The sequence below is a fragment of the Leptinotarsa decemlineata genome, unplaced genomic scaffold (assembly GCF_025532065.1).
Source record: "Leptinotarsa decemlineata unplaced genomic scaffold, Ldec_3_MD MMD2_tig00003348_RagTag_RagTag, whole genome shotgun sequence".
Classification (NCBI taxonomy): domain Eukaryota; kingdom Metazoa; phylum Arthropoda; class Insecta; order Coleoptera; family Chrysomelidae; genus Leptinotarsa; species Leptinotarsa decemlineata.
In genome coordinates this window covers 4,288,372-4,305,220 of record NW_027412588.1, presented here as the reverse complement: position 1 = coordinate 4,305,220, position 16,849 = coordinate 4,288,372, and the positions used below count along the sequence as shown (strand labels likewise).

The following is a 16,849-nucleotide window of genomic DNA, read 5'->3' as shown; positions in this document are numbered from 1 at the left end:
GGGGATACTTTATTTTATAATAATCAGTAAAAATGGAGGTGACCTTGATGAGAGAACTGAAGCTAAGAAATTTTTTTAAAATGATGTGTTTATGAAAACATAGATTGAGGTAAATCCTTAAGTGAGTTATGAAATATTTCAAAACATAATTTTCTTTCTAATAGATTAATACAATGAAGATCACCCTGAACCTAATGATTAATTCAAAAGAGCAATCATTGTTTAGGAAGAAATAAGTATTTTGCCAGAAATTGTACTAGAGAAAATCTAACGAACCCATTCAATCATAATTGTGAGTATATATTTCGTGTTTCCATGGTACTAAAAACTTTTAATAGAGAAGAAACAGAAATGGATAAAATATTGAAAATATTAGACTGAAATTATTGTATGACTTAGTTGAAAAAAATAATCAAAAATGAGGAGAAATAAACAATAACTTTGAAATCAAAATTATGAGACAGATAACTTGTGAAGATAACATTGTAAAAACTGCTGTCTTATATCCAATAATCAAAAGTTAACCACTTTGAGGCAATCGTATAGCATGATACCATGAATGATGAGCCTTGAGAATTTCTGCTCTCTCTCTCTCATTCGCTAGTACTGTACTAGTGAAAGAGAGAGAGAGCAGAAATTCTCAAGTCTCTTCCTAGATTTGACAAGCTCTTTTATGTCGCCAGGGTAGCAATCGATTTTACATGCGGCTATCCGGCTATAGATGTTTCACATCAAAAACTGAAAATAATCTGTTCATTCCCGTTGAGAATTTTCATTGATACTTTTTCATAAAACTATGTTATATGAAGTGTTTTGCCTACACCGATAATTATTTGCAAAGTTGGTTAAATAATTAGTTATCTCAAGATGCTATACACATGTAATGAAGGAAATAAAATTAATTTGTTAGAATTCATGGAAATATATACCCCTAAACGAGCAACTCGATTTATGTAGGTCTCCACTATTGAATTTATAAGTTTGACAACCCTGTTAATTTCTATAATCTCCAGTGTTAAATTTTATAGTTGGCACCATTGTTCGTTTAACTACCTCCCCTTCCAGCTTACCTACAAACTCTCTATAAAACCTTGTTTTCAGATTTCAAATGTATCAGTTATTTTTATACTTGATAATGGGATAAAACCCGAAACTGGTCGTAAAAATGAAATAACTAGTAGAATTAAATAAAAGTGTGTTCATTCATTTCATTAAAGTTAAATTATTAGGTGCTATTTATAACTAAATAGGCACACAGAAAAGGTTCTAGCTGAAAAATGATTTTTTCTCGGAAAACACTCAGACCACAAGATAAGGGTTTAAATATTCAGTTTATTACACATCGAGTGTCAGTAAATAGGCTGCAAGAGTTCAAAAAGTTTTCTTATGGAGATTAACATGGGAAAACGGCTAAGGTCCATTCTGGCGTTTTTGGTTCCTTTCAAGGTCACGCGTACGGCAGAGTCCAATCAGAGCGCTCCAAATTGTCACGTGACCCAGATGCATCGTCGCGAGTACACCACACTGGCGCCACCTATGAGTCACTAGCTGAACTATCTATTGGTTGAAGAAGGACACTGTAAACACTAGACATATGGGTGTTGTCATGCGACGCAGTATGCGCAGTTGCCGGTTTTATGATGTCTGTCAATACGAATCGGTGTCTGTGCAACTGTCAAATGTCAATGAGGGTGCGGGACGGTGTCTGTGAGGGGGAAACGTGTGACGTCATCGACGCAGGATGGAACGAGTATAGTAGCGATTTAAGCGTAGAACTCCGCCCCTCGGCCCCCTTAGTACTTCACCTAACCTATCGGCCCTCTTGGTACTCCACCTAACCTATCAGCTCCCTCGGCCCCCTTCAGTCACGTGATTTTAATTAAAAAAAGTTTATAGTTATGAGATTCGAACCTGGGTCGTCCGCGCCGTAGACATTGTCCTTAGCCTCTACACCATCGTAAGATATTGAAGTTAACTGCGAATGTTGGGTATTTATAGCCATCTAACATCAAAACAAATTGTGCGGTACAATAATTACTGTAAGAGATATTTTTCCGTAGATTGTAATCGTCATTATCATATTAAAGATAGGAGAATATACTTAGATTTGGGAAATAATTAATATTTCATGTAAAGAGGTGCATGTGTGTGTGTGTGTGTGTAAGAGCGAGAGGCGCGTGTGACGTAATCGATGCACAAATTTACGTGGCTTTGCGTATATTGAGAGATTCATTATAATAATTTATCGTACAGAATTGTTTCATGTCCTGTTATCAGTAACCGCACAAAAATAGGCGCTCGATTCATCGATACAAAAGTATATGGAAACACCAAAGTTATAGAACACACAGAGTCATCTATGAGTCACTAGCTGAACTATCTATTGGTTGAAGAAGGACACTGTAAACACTAGACTCATAAGACGGCATCTGTCAAATGTGAATACATGCCAGCATGGCAGGTTCGGCGTTGCCAGTTGTATAATAAATCATTGTTTATGGGGTAATGTGGCGTTGCCGGTTTAGGAATTAATCGTGAACTACTCGACGAAAATTGGAAGCGCAAAAATGATATATTAATAATAATGAATCAGATTTAATAAAAAACATTACAGATTATTGAGGCTGTATCGTTTCAAAGTGTGATCCCTCAATGTTACAAGGTATCCCAAAATACATCATTGAAAACAAACATGGCGTCGAAGTGTACAGGGTGCGTCAAAATACATCATTTAAGAAAAAACATAACAGTTCCACGAGGCTGTAAGTTTTCAACGTGCGATCCCTCAATGTGTACAAGGTATCTCAAAATACATTATTGAAAAACAAATATGACGTCGAAGTGTACAGGGTGCGTCAAAATATATCATTTAAGGAAAAAAACATGTCGATTTGAAATATGATATTAATGTGTATACAGGGCGTATCAAAATACTTTTGTGATAATACCTGCATAATACGCATACCAATACCAATGCATAATACGCGTAAACATTATGATATACAGCAAGGAATTCATGTCAAGTTCATTGTGTGAAGAAGGTATATGACAACTGTTGAAGTTGACCGAGTATAAGAAATTCTGTATATTCCTCCAAAATGACAATTTGCAAAGTCCGTTTCCACATTACCCAGGAGGTAGGACTGCGCATGCGTTATCTTTTTTTTTATTGTGGAAGTTTCCCCAGTAGGCATATCATAACCACAAAAAAAGTGTCTTTGAAGTTACTGCTTGTGCACTAATACTTAAATTTTGTCATCGTAGGGGGAGTGTTCAGAAATACCTAATATCGAATTTACATCATGGCCAATGAGATTGAAAAAAGTTTTACATGCAGGCGTTTTCAGCATTTGAGAAGTAAAAATTTTTTAAGAGATTTATCATTGCGGGAGTGAGCAGAAATAGTCAATATCAAATCATACATTTTATTTTAATGAATTTACAAAGTTATGATATATCCATTTCTTCGGCTATGCAATAATGCCCCCATGGTAAAGTTTCATCAGAATCGGGTATTAGATATCTTTTATCATCTTCAGGGGAAAGGGCGATCTTCTCCTGGACTATGGAGTGCACTTGATATTTATCAGAGCGAATTAGTCTCTGAGTGACACTCATACATTTCCAATTGTTGAGACATTCTTCATAATCATCAAACGTGATTGTCGTTTTCACAACCGATGTTTTAACTCCCTTCGCTTTCTTGGTGCTCCCCAAATCCTTCAATTCCATCGCAATTTCATCTTCATCATATCCCTCATTCAGCAATTTTTTTCTTTCCTTCTCATAATCACCCTCAGTTGTTAGTACCTTTGTTGCATATAATTTAGAACGAAGTCCAACATAGTCCGTCATCGGTACGCCATTGTTCTCGTCCTTCATCATACCCAGCACTTTTTTATTCACCAAAGGAACGTTGAACTGATTGTTGGATGGATAATCCGAAGTATCGAAGCGTTGATGACAGTCTCGCTTCATTATCTCGTAGGGGTCTTGTCGCAGCTCGTATATGAGAGAATCGGTGTCGGTATACATAACGGTACAGCCGTCTCCGAAACGCTCCACCATATATCCATAGTGGAAGTCATAGATGGTTGTCTTTGCCAAATCCAAAATAGCTTGTCCTACATATATAGGCTTGTTTAGGAAAATTTGCAGCTTATTAAGCTCAACAGCCACCAAGTTTTCATTGAATATGGTGCAAGATTTGAACTCAGGCTTAGCAATGTAGGCTCCTGCTCCATATCTACCACTCCATTCGGTGAGAAGTCTGATGTTAACCCTTTTCCGAACGTTCTCCATAGTTTTACCGAAGACTGCATTGTTCATTAACTTGTATAAATTTTTTTCAAACTCGTTTGATGCTTTTGCGCGTAACTCTGTATTTAAATCGATATAGGACTTCAGCCATGGACTTTGTTTAAATTTCAACACTCGATGGATTTTCTTCAATATCAATCCATGTGCTAAAGCCTGCTTCAATGCTCTGTAATGTATGATATATTTCTCCTTCGGTTGTAAAGTAGCCATCAACTTTGAAAGCTGTTTAGCTTTTACTGGAGGTTTTCTCGTCTTAGGACATATATGTTCCGGGCAAAATGGTAGATCTTTATGTTTTTCATGCAAATGCTGGGGATATTCCAAGTCCACTTCCAAAATGTATCCTTTATCGGCATCATCAGGAATTTGAGTGATATCTATGTTGGAATCTGTCCACTCAAAGCCTCCATATGGAAGATATTGGCTCATTGCCCACCCATACTGATTGTTGACATCATAGTACATCATGAATGTTGTTGGTTTGGAAGGATCGTAATTGTTGATGTACTTGTTATTTGCATGCGATCTCCTTTTTGAGCAAACTTGGCTGAGCCCCCCTCGTATTCCACGCTCAACAAAGAGGAACATATCAACATCGGTGAGAAGTTCCAACTCAATCCCTGTATACTTCAGCATAGCATCCCACGTGTAGCCGGGTAACGTGAAATAATGTGCAGGATCGAGTTTATGTGAGTTGATGATGCAGGTTCTGAACATTTCGAAGACATCAGCTAGCAGGAGAATATCAGTCTTCATATATAAGTCCACATAATCACCTAGATTCTGACAGTTGAAGGTGGTCCATACATCCTGAGCTCGTTGATAAAAACGTCGGGGGCAGAACTTATTTTCCAGTTTATTATAAAACTTATCCTGAGATGGTAAAGATGGTTCATCGAATCGACTAAACGAATCTATATAATCATATGGCATAACTCCTTTCTTCGTTAAAAGTTTGAAGTGTACCATTGGCACATCGGCAAACTGTGACTTTAGATTGGGAAAATCTGGAAGATACGATGCTAGTTTATCTAATGAAGAAGCCATGAAACGGAACGAGTCGATGAATCTGAATTGAATTGGTGTATCGTCAACGTGTTTTGTAAAGGAAATATACTTTTCTTTGGTTATCGGGAGTAGATCAACCTTTCCAGCCATTCTTGTAGCGATGTCTCCAACGATGAAGTGTGCGTCATATCCACTCAAGTTATGAAAAACAACAGGAACAGTATGAGAGTCCTTATAGTTTATATTACACCCTTCATGCGCGGGGCCACGATAATTATCACATGGTATGAGATGGTTATGATCGCGTATTTTCTTATCTTCGGGAGTGAAGGGTTCTTCGCAGATGTGGCAGTGTGTAGCTCTTCGAAACTCAACTTCTTGTTCTGCAGTCATATCGATGTCGAATGGACACCAAAACACTGTAGTCATATCTTCAGCTAGTTGACTCATCTCATCAGCGAACCATTGCATACAATCCTTTCCACGATATGCCCTATAGAAGGATAGAGTGTCATCGTATGAGCACTTCAAGTAGTAACCCACAGCTGCCGGAATATGATGTTGAAGTTTTTTAGGATCATCAGTAGGCTTCAGAATGGATTCCAAGTCGGCGTATACGACGAATGGAGCCCTTTCTTTGTTTTTGAAATTTTTAAATTTCAAAATATCTTTTCCAGGCTCTGGCATCTTTATAGCTGCTTCATTCATTTTCACACAATCCTCAGTATGTTTTTGTAATTTCTCTTGGGATCGAAAGTAATGTAGGCAGCGATCACAAAAGGACTTTTGACCATTTTCCTTACTCAACTGTTTCGATAAGAGCCTTGATAAGTTCTTTATCCATACGTAGTGATAGCGGACTGCAGTTTCAGATTCATCATAATTGTCTTGAATCAGCAGTAAGTTTACATGTCTATCTTTCTTTGCCATTGTGAGATATGTAGGTAGGATAATGAACGTTTTACATTTCTTTTGAAGGATGTAAACATTGATGGAAACGTTATTCTGCTTCTCAAAGTTGGGAATCTGCTTCAAAGTAATAGGGAACTGGATACCTTTCAGCTTCAATACCGTTGAATAGTGGGGATAGGATGACAGTTTATTCAAATCATATTGCGCCGGATACATAGCAGAAACGACAGCCCAGGCGAAGCAAGCTTGGTCATCATTTTTAACATTGATACATGCATGCTTCTTTCGGATCTGAGGTGGCAACTCAATGTAGGAAGAGCCAATCTGAGGAGTGAACTTATTGATGTTAACACCCAGATTAACCACTTTTTTCAGCGCCCAGCCGGAATCACGTTCTTGGAACTCCTCGAGATCTTTCATTATTGGCTCAATAATGTTATGGTGGAACCATTCATCCAGATTGGTGTCTCGGTAAATTGGAGAGTTAGAGGTGGTGAAATACTTGTGATCTCGTAGTACTTGCGACCCTTTCGCTATTTCAAATTCACCACAGAAAATCATATTAACTTTCACAAATTCATCCTTTCTGAGGGCATCATGAATGCGGCGTTTAAAGATAGCATTTGAGTCAATCAAGAAAGACCTTGGGTCCTTATGTTTAAGATTTGAGATTACGCCAGACCGGATTCGGCTACTGAAGGCTGAGTCAGTATCATCCCAATGAACCCGCTCTCTAGCACCCTCAGGTCGAGGTGTCTGCCCTGCCCCCTTTTTCTGCATAGCTTTGAATTCAGTACGCATTGTCGTAATGTTCCTCAAACACGCTTCTAAATGTTGCTTCTCCCCCACAGAAGTTGCATTCTTCATCGCTTTGCGAATCCTTCTCATACCCTTGATACACTCCTGAAGACCCTCTTGAGCAATTTCATCATCATAATTTGGGGTTATGAGCCCGAGGATGGTGGTAATATATCGCACAAGATCAGCAAACATTGACATGCTGTAATTACAAAAAAGTTAAACGTTCAACGTTCTGAAGAAGACTAATGAATAGCGCAAAGCAGCTGAATACATATCGCTAAACTACAGATTATACTGCTTGATATAAAAAGGGGGTGGGGAGGGGATAATTGAGGGTTTATTTCATAAATAAAATCCGCATCATCCAGTTCATACCCAGCTATTATCGAAGATGGAAGCAATACGGTTATTTTTCGGTCATCAAGCTGCTAAGAAAATTAGACAGTTGAATATTAAAAGTGATTTGATTGGACAGTGGTATTGCGATAAAAAAATCTCCTGTTACATTATTTACGTCAACGATAAACCAATAGCATTTGCGCTGCTGTCAACCATGGATTTCGACCCTATGAAAAAACATTCTAACCCGAAAACTCTCAATTATATTCATACGTTGGAGGAGTACCGCAGAAACGGATATGCTACAAAACTTATCGCTCACATTAAGAATCACGAAGAATTTACAGCTTTTTGCAGTAATAAGGAATCTGAATTTTTATTTGAAAAATGTGGTTGTATATATTGGGGTATAATGATGTGTCCAATGTTTAGATATCCATAATAAAAAAATATAAAAATATTAGACTTTTTTTTTTTCAATAACTTGACAAAAAATTTTAATATCATTCCTATGCAATTACACTGTAAGAATATAAACCAGTAGATAAGGAGATTCATTGAACCAATGCCTTTGCAGAACGATAATTATGATTGAAAATTAATATTTTCTCATTTTTACTCCCTCTTGAGTGGGATATGAGATATGAGATATAATAATTGACTTGAATTTATATGGTGATGTAATTGAATGCTCGTAGGTGGGAGTGGTTTTCTCCTAACGATATTCAGACTTTGTCGAGATTGAACGGCCAATGACTACCCTCAACGAGCGCGGTATAGTTTGGTGTTGCGCAGTTACGCTTTGCGCAGTATGGTTTGGTTCGGCGTACTAAGTATCAGTTTCGCTAAGCGCAGTTGGTTAAGTATGTGGCGGTTACGCATATATAGACTTGTTCAATGAAAATAATTTAGTTGCAGTCAATATGTCAGATAACACAACATTCAATAAATGCGCGGTGAAGGAACCAGTTCCCCAACAAAAGGGGATTTCAGAACACCAAAGAACGATCGAATCTGATATATATGGGCTCCGTTTCGAAAATGGATATGTTATTGGAGATACCCCTGTACAATATGAAAACGATGAACTTGTTATAAAAAACGAACATTTCAATCTTACGCAAGGACTACTTCAACTATTATTGAAACGTGTTCCTCGACATTATACAGCTAGAGACTTGATTGTATACAAAAATATTTTAAGGATCACCAATGCCCACAAACAAAGATATAAATCCAATGGACCAGTGAACGCCAACCGCTCATGGAAGTATCGAAACATCATTTCATTATTGTTTCCACCAAAAAGAAGAAGGAATACTCAACGCAAAACCCACAGTGAGCAGCGCATAAAGAATACTAATATAAAAGCTCACAGTTATGTTGATGTTGAACAACAGGGTAATTCGAAGTCAAGCAGTTTCAAAAGAGAAAATGGAATAATCGTGACTCATAGACTATGTAGAGGCCCTCTTATATTCAATAGATATTAAATATTGCTCATTTAAAATGTGTTTTATTCCAATCATAGTTTTTTACCAACAACCTCTTTTCAAATAATGAGGATGCATAGCGGAAACGTTTTACTTTTCTCAACATTTGTGAATGCACACTCACCAACCCCTTTTTTTTTTTAATCAGATATAAAAATCATTGATCAACGTTGTATGTTAACATAATTATTCAAAACTCATTAGGGAATGTTATTTCGAATCGCTAGTTAATATTCAGTACAATTAGTCCTTATAGTTGAAGGTTTCCATTCAGAGAATATATTGTGTATATTTGTAGTTTTTGTAGTGACATATATCAATAAAAATGTTTTGAAGTGAACAAACAAAAAATGGATGTAAGAATGAACTCTGCTTACTAAAGATGAATAATGTATTAAAACATGAGCTCATCTGAATGGACATCAATTAAAATTTTGAATGAAGCGGAGAAAAAATTTTGTATTGAGGGATCACACGTTCGAAACTGAGGCTTTCATCAAACTCCAGTCGCCATGTTTTTTGCAGACGGCCTGTATACATTGTTTTTTTTCAATGGAATTGCACACGGAAAACTGAGGCTTTCATCAAACTCCAGTCGCCTTGTTTTTTGGAACGTTCTGTATATGATTTTCTTCTCAATGAGACGTCCTGTATACTTCGTTTATTTCAATGGGATTGCACGTTGAAAATTAAGGCTCCCGTCACACTCCAGTCGCCTTGTTTTTTTGGAACACGTTAATGCAAGCATGTTTTTTTTGGAATGATGCATTTTGGGACATCATGTATACATTGAGGGATCGCACGTTGAAAACTGAGATCCGCGTCATCTTATATTATCATTTTATTGTATTATATTTTGAAACACCTTGTATAATTTTTCTTTTAACAAACGTCAATGAAACATCCTGTATACACTTTTTTAAAAGGTCATGCTATATATTTTTCACTTCAATGCGACATCTTAGACAATTTTTAATTAAACAAACAAAAATATTGTATGAAAGATTGAACTCGTACTAAACGATAAAAAATTTATTGAAACACGATTTCATATGAATGGAAGTCAGCAACAGAAATTTTCGAACGAAGCAGAGAGAAAATGGTGCATTGAAACGCGACTTTGGTGCAATTACGCATATAGACTTGTTGGAGTGAAAATAATTCAATAAAATTGTTTGAACTAAACAATGAAAAATGTTATATCGAAATACAACTTCATATGGATAGTATCATGCCTAAATTTTGAGGTTTTCAAAATTGCCTTGAATAATCGTTAGCTAAAAGGATGTGTATACATATAAACAACTAGAAAAAATACAGTTCATTAATAAACTTCAAGTAACAATTTCTCTGGATGAAAACCACTGTTCATACCTGACTTTTATCAGGGAAAGGTGGATGAAAATCATTATTTATACCTGACTTTTATCAGGGAAAGGTAGGTTCTTCTAACAGATTTAAAAAAACCTGAAGTTTTCGAATTTACCTAATGGATTTGTGAAACACGTTTTGTCATCGCTGTGTAAAAGTGCTGAATATAAAAGTTCTTGATGACAAAATGATACAATTGTCTCATGGATACTAAGAGTAATAATGTCTTAATTCTGACTTTTCAAATTGCAAAAGTTACACGAAAAAACTTAGTACGCCGAACCAACCCATACTGCGCAAAGCGTAAACTAAATAGCGATAAAAATTATTCCATATACACATGAAAAATATTTTCAATGTTCCTTTCCTCTGTTGAATTTTTAATAAATATTTGTGCTTTTACATTTCACTTTTTTCACTTCCCACTCCTCAGTAACAGCCCCATTATTTTGGTTTATTAATCGTCAGAGTACACAGTTTCAAACTTTATCAAAGTCTTTATGAGAGTTTCGACATGTTTGTTATTTCTTCATCATCAGCACACACCGTTTCGAATTCTATTTAAGTCTTCATCAAAGTTATAACATTTTGGTTACTTGTTCAATTATCAAGGAACCCCCCCCTGCTTTTTTTATTTGTATCTTTTATCCCTTCTCAGTCCCCATCAAAAGTTATAACCTAATATTTTCGAAACTACTGTGGTACACTATAATTCACCTATGTAATTTATTCTTGCTGCATATGAAAATGAAATAATTTATACCATAAAATATTCGTGAAACTGAGCCTTTGGGTATACCGCGCTTGTAATTTATAAAAAAGATTATGAAAACTGGCACAACACAATTCACCGATGTAATTGAACCTTGAGGCATATCAAAATGCTATAATTTATACTATAAAAATGTTTATTGTATAAGTTTGAAAATGTCTATATAGGACGAAACTGCAGTAACATTAGTTACAAATAAAAGTGGTAAAGAAGATATAAATTTTCATTTCTCTTTTCGTCTAAAACCTAGCAACATTCTAAAAAGTGGTAAGCAATAATTCCCCTACCTACGTAATTGATCCTTGTAACCTACCATAATACCAAGATTTATACTATAAAAATATATAAAAACCGATTCTTGCGAAATACCATATTCATGCTTTCAATATGTGGGGGGGTTGATAAACAAAGTCTCCTATTTTTCTTGTTTGCTTTAACAAAGTGTCGTGACATTTCACGTACATTTGTCTGCGACGGAAAAATATGTGTTCACACAAAAACATTCGAGCATACATTGGAGACTGTAGCTGAGTTGTGTAAGCAATAGACATTTTGCCACGATTTTTTCTAATATTTATTCAATTATCAAATCAGTTTTCAACAATGCCAGGCTGAAGTTTGATGAACAATTTTTCAAACTGCTATCTGTATATGAAAGTTATAAATGTACCTTAAATTCAATGAAATTTTCTTCTCTGATGTATTAGAACAGTAAAACTCCCTGCACTGTATAATCATTCGTTGTTAAATGAGTACCCAACTAATGACTCATAGCTATAACCTTCAACGTGATAAAAAATTACTTCGAAAAATGTTTCAAATATATGACTTTAATCAGTATACAAACAACAGCCCAATTCATTGAGACAAAATATTTAAACTGCTACAATTCTAAATATAGCGTATGCATCTCATCTGAGTGCGATTATAATATTTTCAAGTTGGAATATGATTCAATACATACATTTTATCAGTTATAACCGGATAATGTTTGCAGTCAATGATGGCGAAAAAATATACGTTTGTTTCTAAACTTTATCATGAAAACATTTTTGCTCATGAGCGTTCATAATACTTTGTTTTCATAGATTTTTTTTCAAATAAACAAAACTTGTTTTGTAATAATAATAACATTTCTAACTCTCATATATACCTACAACATACGCTTATTATGGTAAATACTCATCAGAAAACAACTACTTTTTCGGCTATTACCACGACGAGAATTGAATCAATCAATTTTCAAAACATTCTGTAGTGGAATAGGGCAAAATTGTTTTTACAATTTTCGTATTGTAATTGTTGGAGAATGTTACAACTTGTATTTTTTCCATCAATTTTCATAAATTTGTTTGTGAAATTTGTTATAAAATTAGTTGTAGCTTTCATATTTTTTTCCACATCATAAATCTTGTACTATAATATTGGATCTCCTAGTGAGAAACATTTAACCAGTATCTACGGAAATTTATTTCACTATTCCTCAACTCCTTATTTTATAGTGGAATTTTAAAAAAACGTTTTACAAGTCTTGTTGATTTCTACATCAAATAATTTTGTATGTTGTTTTTTTGTTGTTACTTTTCAACTACTATCTACACTTGGAACATTTGAATTGTTACTTGTTACAACTTTTGTGGTTTTCATATCCAATCAGAAGGTTGGTCTCATTATTATGAAAAATTCTACCACTTCATCACCACCTCCATAATTATGATAATAGTTTGACTCCTCTCTCGTAAAATGTTCACCATAGTATTTGTAGTGTATCAATTCGTTTTTATGTAGATGACCTAATAACCGTGACAATTATCCGCCTCATACTTCCCAATATCATATTTCATTCTCGACTTGAAATGTGAAATGAAACGAGAATTTCTGAATATTCAACTATCTACTATTTGTAACCAAATTTCACATTAAATTTCATAACTATTTCCTGAACAACTCTAATCAAAATATATGTTAATATCGTAGATACTATAATGAGAATTCTATTAAGATCAAATTCCATTTGGTATGGCGAAAAAATATACGTGTTTCTGAACTTTATAATGAAAACATTTTCCATCGTGATCATTCATAATACTTAATTTTCATAAAGTTTTGTCAAATAAACAAAAATTCTTTTGTAATGATAAACACATTTTTTTATTCTCATATACACCTATTATGGTGAATACTCGTCAGAAAACAACTACTTCTTCAGCTATTACCACGACAAGAATTGAATCAATCAATTTTCAAAACATTCTGTAGTGCAATTGGGAAAACACTTTTTTACAATTTTCGTATTTTAATTGTTGAAGAATGTTCCAACTTGTATTTTTTAAATCAATGTTCATAAATTTGGTTGTGGATTTTTTTATAAAATTAGCTGTAGCTTTCATATTTTTTCCACACCATAAATCTTGTACTAGAATATTAGATCTCCTAGTGAGAAACATTCAACAAGTATCTACAGAAATTTATTTTACTATTCTTCAACTCCCTATTTTGTAGTGGAATTTTGAAAAACTTTTCATAAGTCTTGTTGTTGATTTCTTCACCAATCAATTTTGTATTGGAATTCTTGACTAGTGTTGAATTCTATAGTTTTTTTGTTGTTACTTTTCAACTACTATCTACACTTGGAATATTCAAAATGTTATTTCTTACAACTTTTGTGGTTTTCATATCCAATCAGAAGGTTGGTCTCATTATTATGATAAATTCTAACCACCTCCATAATTATGATAACAATTTTACTCCTCTCTCATAAAATTTTCACCATAGCATTTGTAGTGTATCAATAAGAGTAAATTTAAATCTACTCACTTCTAATATTTTATTCTTTGGATGTCACCTCAAATATGTTCTTGGATATGTCACTAATGCACACCCACACACACACACACACACACACACACACACACACACACACACACAAGTCACTCGAATTAAAAGGGTTTCTCAATACGCATCAACAGGAAATAGTTATAGCCATAAATAATTCTTTAGCGATAAGTGACTTCAGACCCCAGATATATGCATAAATACATGTTGCCAAGTTTATTAGCGAAACATCCTAAATAACGATCTGGTTTCCAATCAATTTTCAAACGGAAGCTATAAAAAGACGTACTACTCGATATTTCAATTTCCCAAGTCGTCGAATGATGAATACGATTTCACTATAAATAATATATTTACCAATCGATGGTTTAAACATATAAAATCATAGTGTTGATGAAAAATACATCATTGATTTGATCTTCTATCAACAAAAAAATAAATTATATTTTATTCTATCAAAAATCGGTTCTAGTTCATATCATAAACGATTTTTGATCTTTCCGTCATGCGTTATTTGTTTGAGACGTTTTTTGAAGCACTAAGCCACTCTGTATACGCGTATTTTGCATTGTTTTACTCACTATCAGGTATTGTCAAAAAGTATTTTGATATGCCTTGTATACGTTTCTTCTGTAAAAAAATCAATCGAAAATTTCCTTAATCTAAGACGTCCTGTTTCATAAAACATGACATGAAGTGCTCTGAAACATATGCACCGTTGTCATATATCTTCTTCACACAATGAACCTAACATAAATTTCTTGCTCTATATCATGAAATTGAATTTCAGGAAATCCACCTGCGAGAAACCAAAAATAAAAAAACAATGTTTCAAATTATACGAACACTCTCTCAATAAACGACAACATGAATGGAAGTTATTCGTAACTTACTATGCGTTTTATTCAACTAGAAAGCTGCTCACAAAATGAGCTTCTGTTTACTACATAATAAATGTGTATATAGACAAGATATGGCATTGTCAAAGGCAACTAGATAAAATACGAGAAAAACTCTTATTCAGCTTGGAGGATTCTCGAGTAAAATTCATAATCACGTTTTCCGGTTCTGAGGCTGCCATCTAACATCAAAACAAATTGTGCGGTACAATAATTACTGTAAGAGATAGTATTCGAGAAAAATGGATGTCAGCAATTACCGGTTCTTATCTTTTATTCATTATTAAAGATTGAGAAATATCAGTAATTGTTATTTCTTATCTTCTGATGTATGTAGGATAAAAATGGTAGTCCAGGGTTGGCTTGAGAAATACGTAAATACCTCTGAACCGTTTTGTATTACAAAATAATTGAAAAAAAACGTTAACCGTCAAAAAGTATGTTTAGAAAAACACTCAAGTATATTAATCTGAGAAAAATTTTGGAAAATTGATGATAATTCAACAACAACTCTCACCACCTTTGAATTACATTAAATTTTAATAATTTTTTTGTGAAAAAAGTCAAAGACGTTTAAAAAATCTTGCAATTAAAATTCATAAAGTGAACATGAAAAACACTTACTTTCAGATAAAATCGTTACACTTGTCACTATTATCACTGATACAACTAACTCATCATTTCACCTCGCAGGAGGTATTTATAGGAAAATAAGTGATGACATATTTCAAAACCAAACAAAGAGCCTTTGTTCCGTCGCTTTGAGAACTGCATATCTCTGGGTGCTGATTCGGCATTGACAGTGATCAATGTCACCTTGGTTAAGAATAGGAAAATAGGTGATGACATATTATGCAATCAAACAAAGAGCCTTTGTTTCGTCACTTTGAGCCACGTTTCTGGCTTAAATGACGAAGATCTTGAAATATATTTTTCAATTCACATTTGAATGGTGTATTCTTTGGAATTGCGCCTGCGCAAATACTGCTAACTGACCCTCATTGACTGATGTCGAACGAATCAATTTCCATTATTTACACTAGCCTTATCGCATATTTCCTTGGAATTTCACCCACATTCGGTACGTTCACATATTGAACAGAAATTATTGTAGTCGGAAGTACAAAATTTGTTTTTCAGCATCGTTGACGACATATTCTACACTCTGAGGCTGGAACACTTTGTCTTGAATGTGTAAATTATTCAACTGCTTGAGAACCATTTTCTTTTCCTCATATAATTGAATATCTTTACTTATTCGTTGGACACGTCTCTCAAATTCCTCTACTTTACGTCTGTATTCTCTGAATGCCATTATACTACTAATTTTTGTTTACCAACGACGTACGGAACATCGTTTTCCTTCGAAACTTATGCAAAACAACGTATTTTGAAATGTCATTGTCGAATACTTCGCTCTCCCATTACCCTCACGTTGAGTCCACAACACCTCTCGACACTTTTGGATTTCCTCTTTCTCCTGATGATGCTAACTTGGTTAACGAAGTGCCCTTTTGGCATGTTGGAACGCTAGACTTCTGTTGAATCGACATGTTTTTTTCTTAAATGATGTATTTTGAAACGCCCTGTATACACATTAATATCATATTTCAAATCGACATGTTTTTTTCCTTAAATGATATATTTTGACGCACCCTGTACACTTCGACGTCATATTTGTTTTTCAATAATGTATTTTGAGATACCTTGTACACATTGAGGGATCGCACGTTGAAAACTTACAGCCTCGTGGAACTGTTATGTTTTTTCTTAAATGATGTATTTTGACGCACCCTGTACACTTCGACGCCATGTTTGTTTTCAATGATGTATTTTGGGATACCTTGTAACATTGAGGGATCACACTTTGAAATGATACAGCCTCATTAATCTGTAATGTTTTTTCTTAAATCTGATTCATTATTATTAATATATCATTTTTGCGCTTCCAATTTCCGTCGAGTAGTTCACGATTAATTCCAAAACCGGCAACGCCACATTGCCCCATAAACAATGATTTATTATACAACTGGCAACGCCGAACCTGCCATGCTGGCATGTATTCACATTTGACAGATGCCGTCTTATGAGTCTAGTGT

General features: G+C 34.6%; 2 protein-coding genes across 3 annotated transcripts in view; one reads left to right on the top strand and one right to left on the bottom strand.

Annotated features, from left to right (window-relative positions):
- Positions 1-16,849, top strand: part of Dg (Dystroglycan) — a gene marked incomplete at its 5' end in the record, with an annotated part of 473,071 nt that overhangs the window by 390,553 nt on the left and 65,669 nt on the right.
- On the bottom strand, positions 3,412-14,155 carry LOC141483463 (uncharacterized). 2 transcript variants are annotated; one of them, XM_074178131.1, is made up of 2 exons: positions 11,687-14,155; positions 3,412-7,240 (listed from the first exon to the last, which is right to left on the bottom strand). In XM_074178131.1, the coding sequence occupies exons 1-2, from the start codon at positions 11,752-11,754 to the stop codon at positions 3,448-3,450; spliced, it is 3,861 nt and encodes a 1,286-aa protein (XP_074034232.1). In that variant the 5' UTR covers positions 11,755-14,155; the 3' UTR covers positions 3,412-3,447. The 2 variants fall into 2 exon arrangements, with proteins under 2 accessions (XP_074034232.1, XP_074034233.1); XM_074178132.1 differs by having other exon boundaries at positions 13,834-14,155.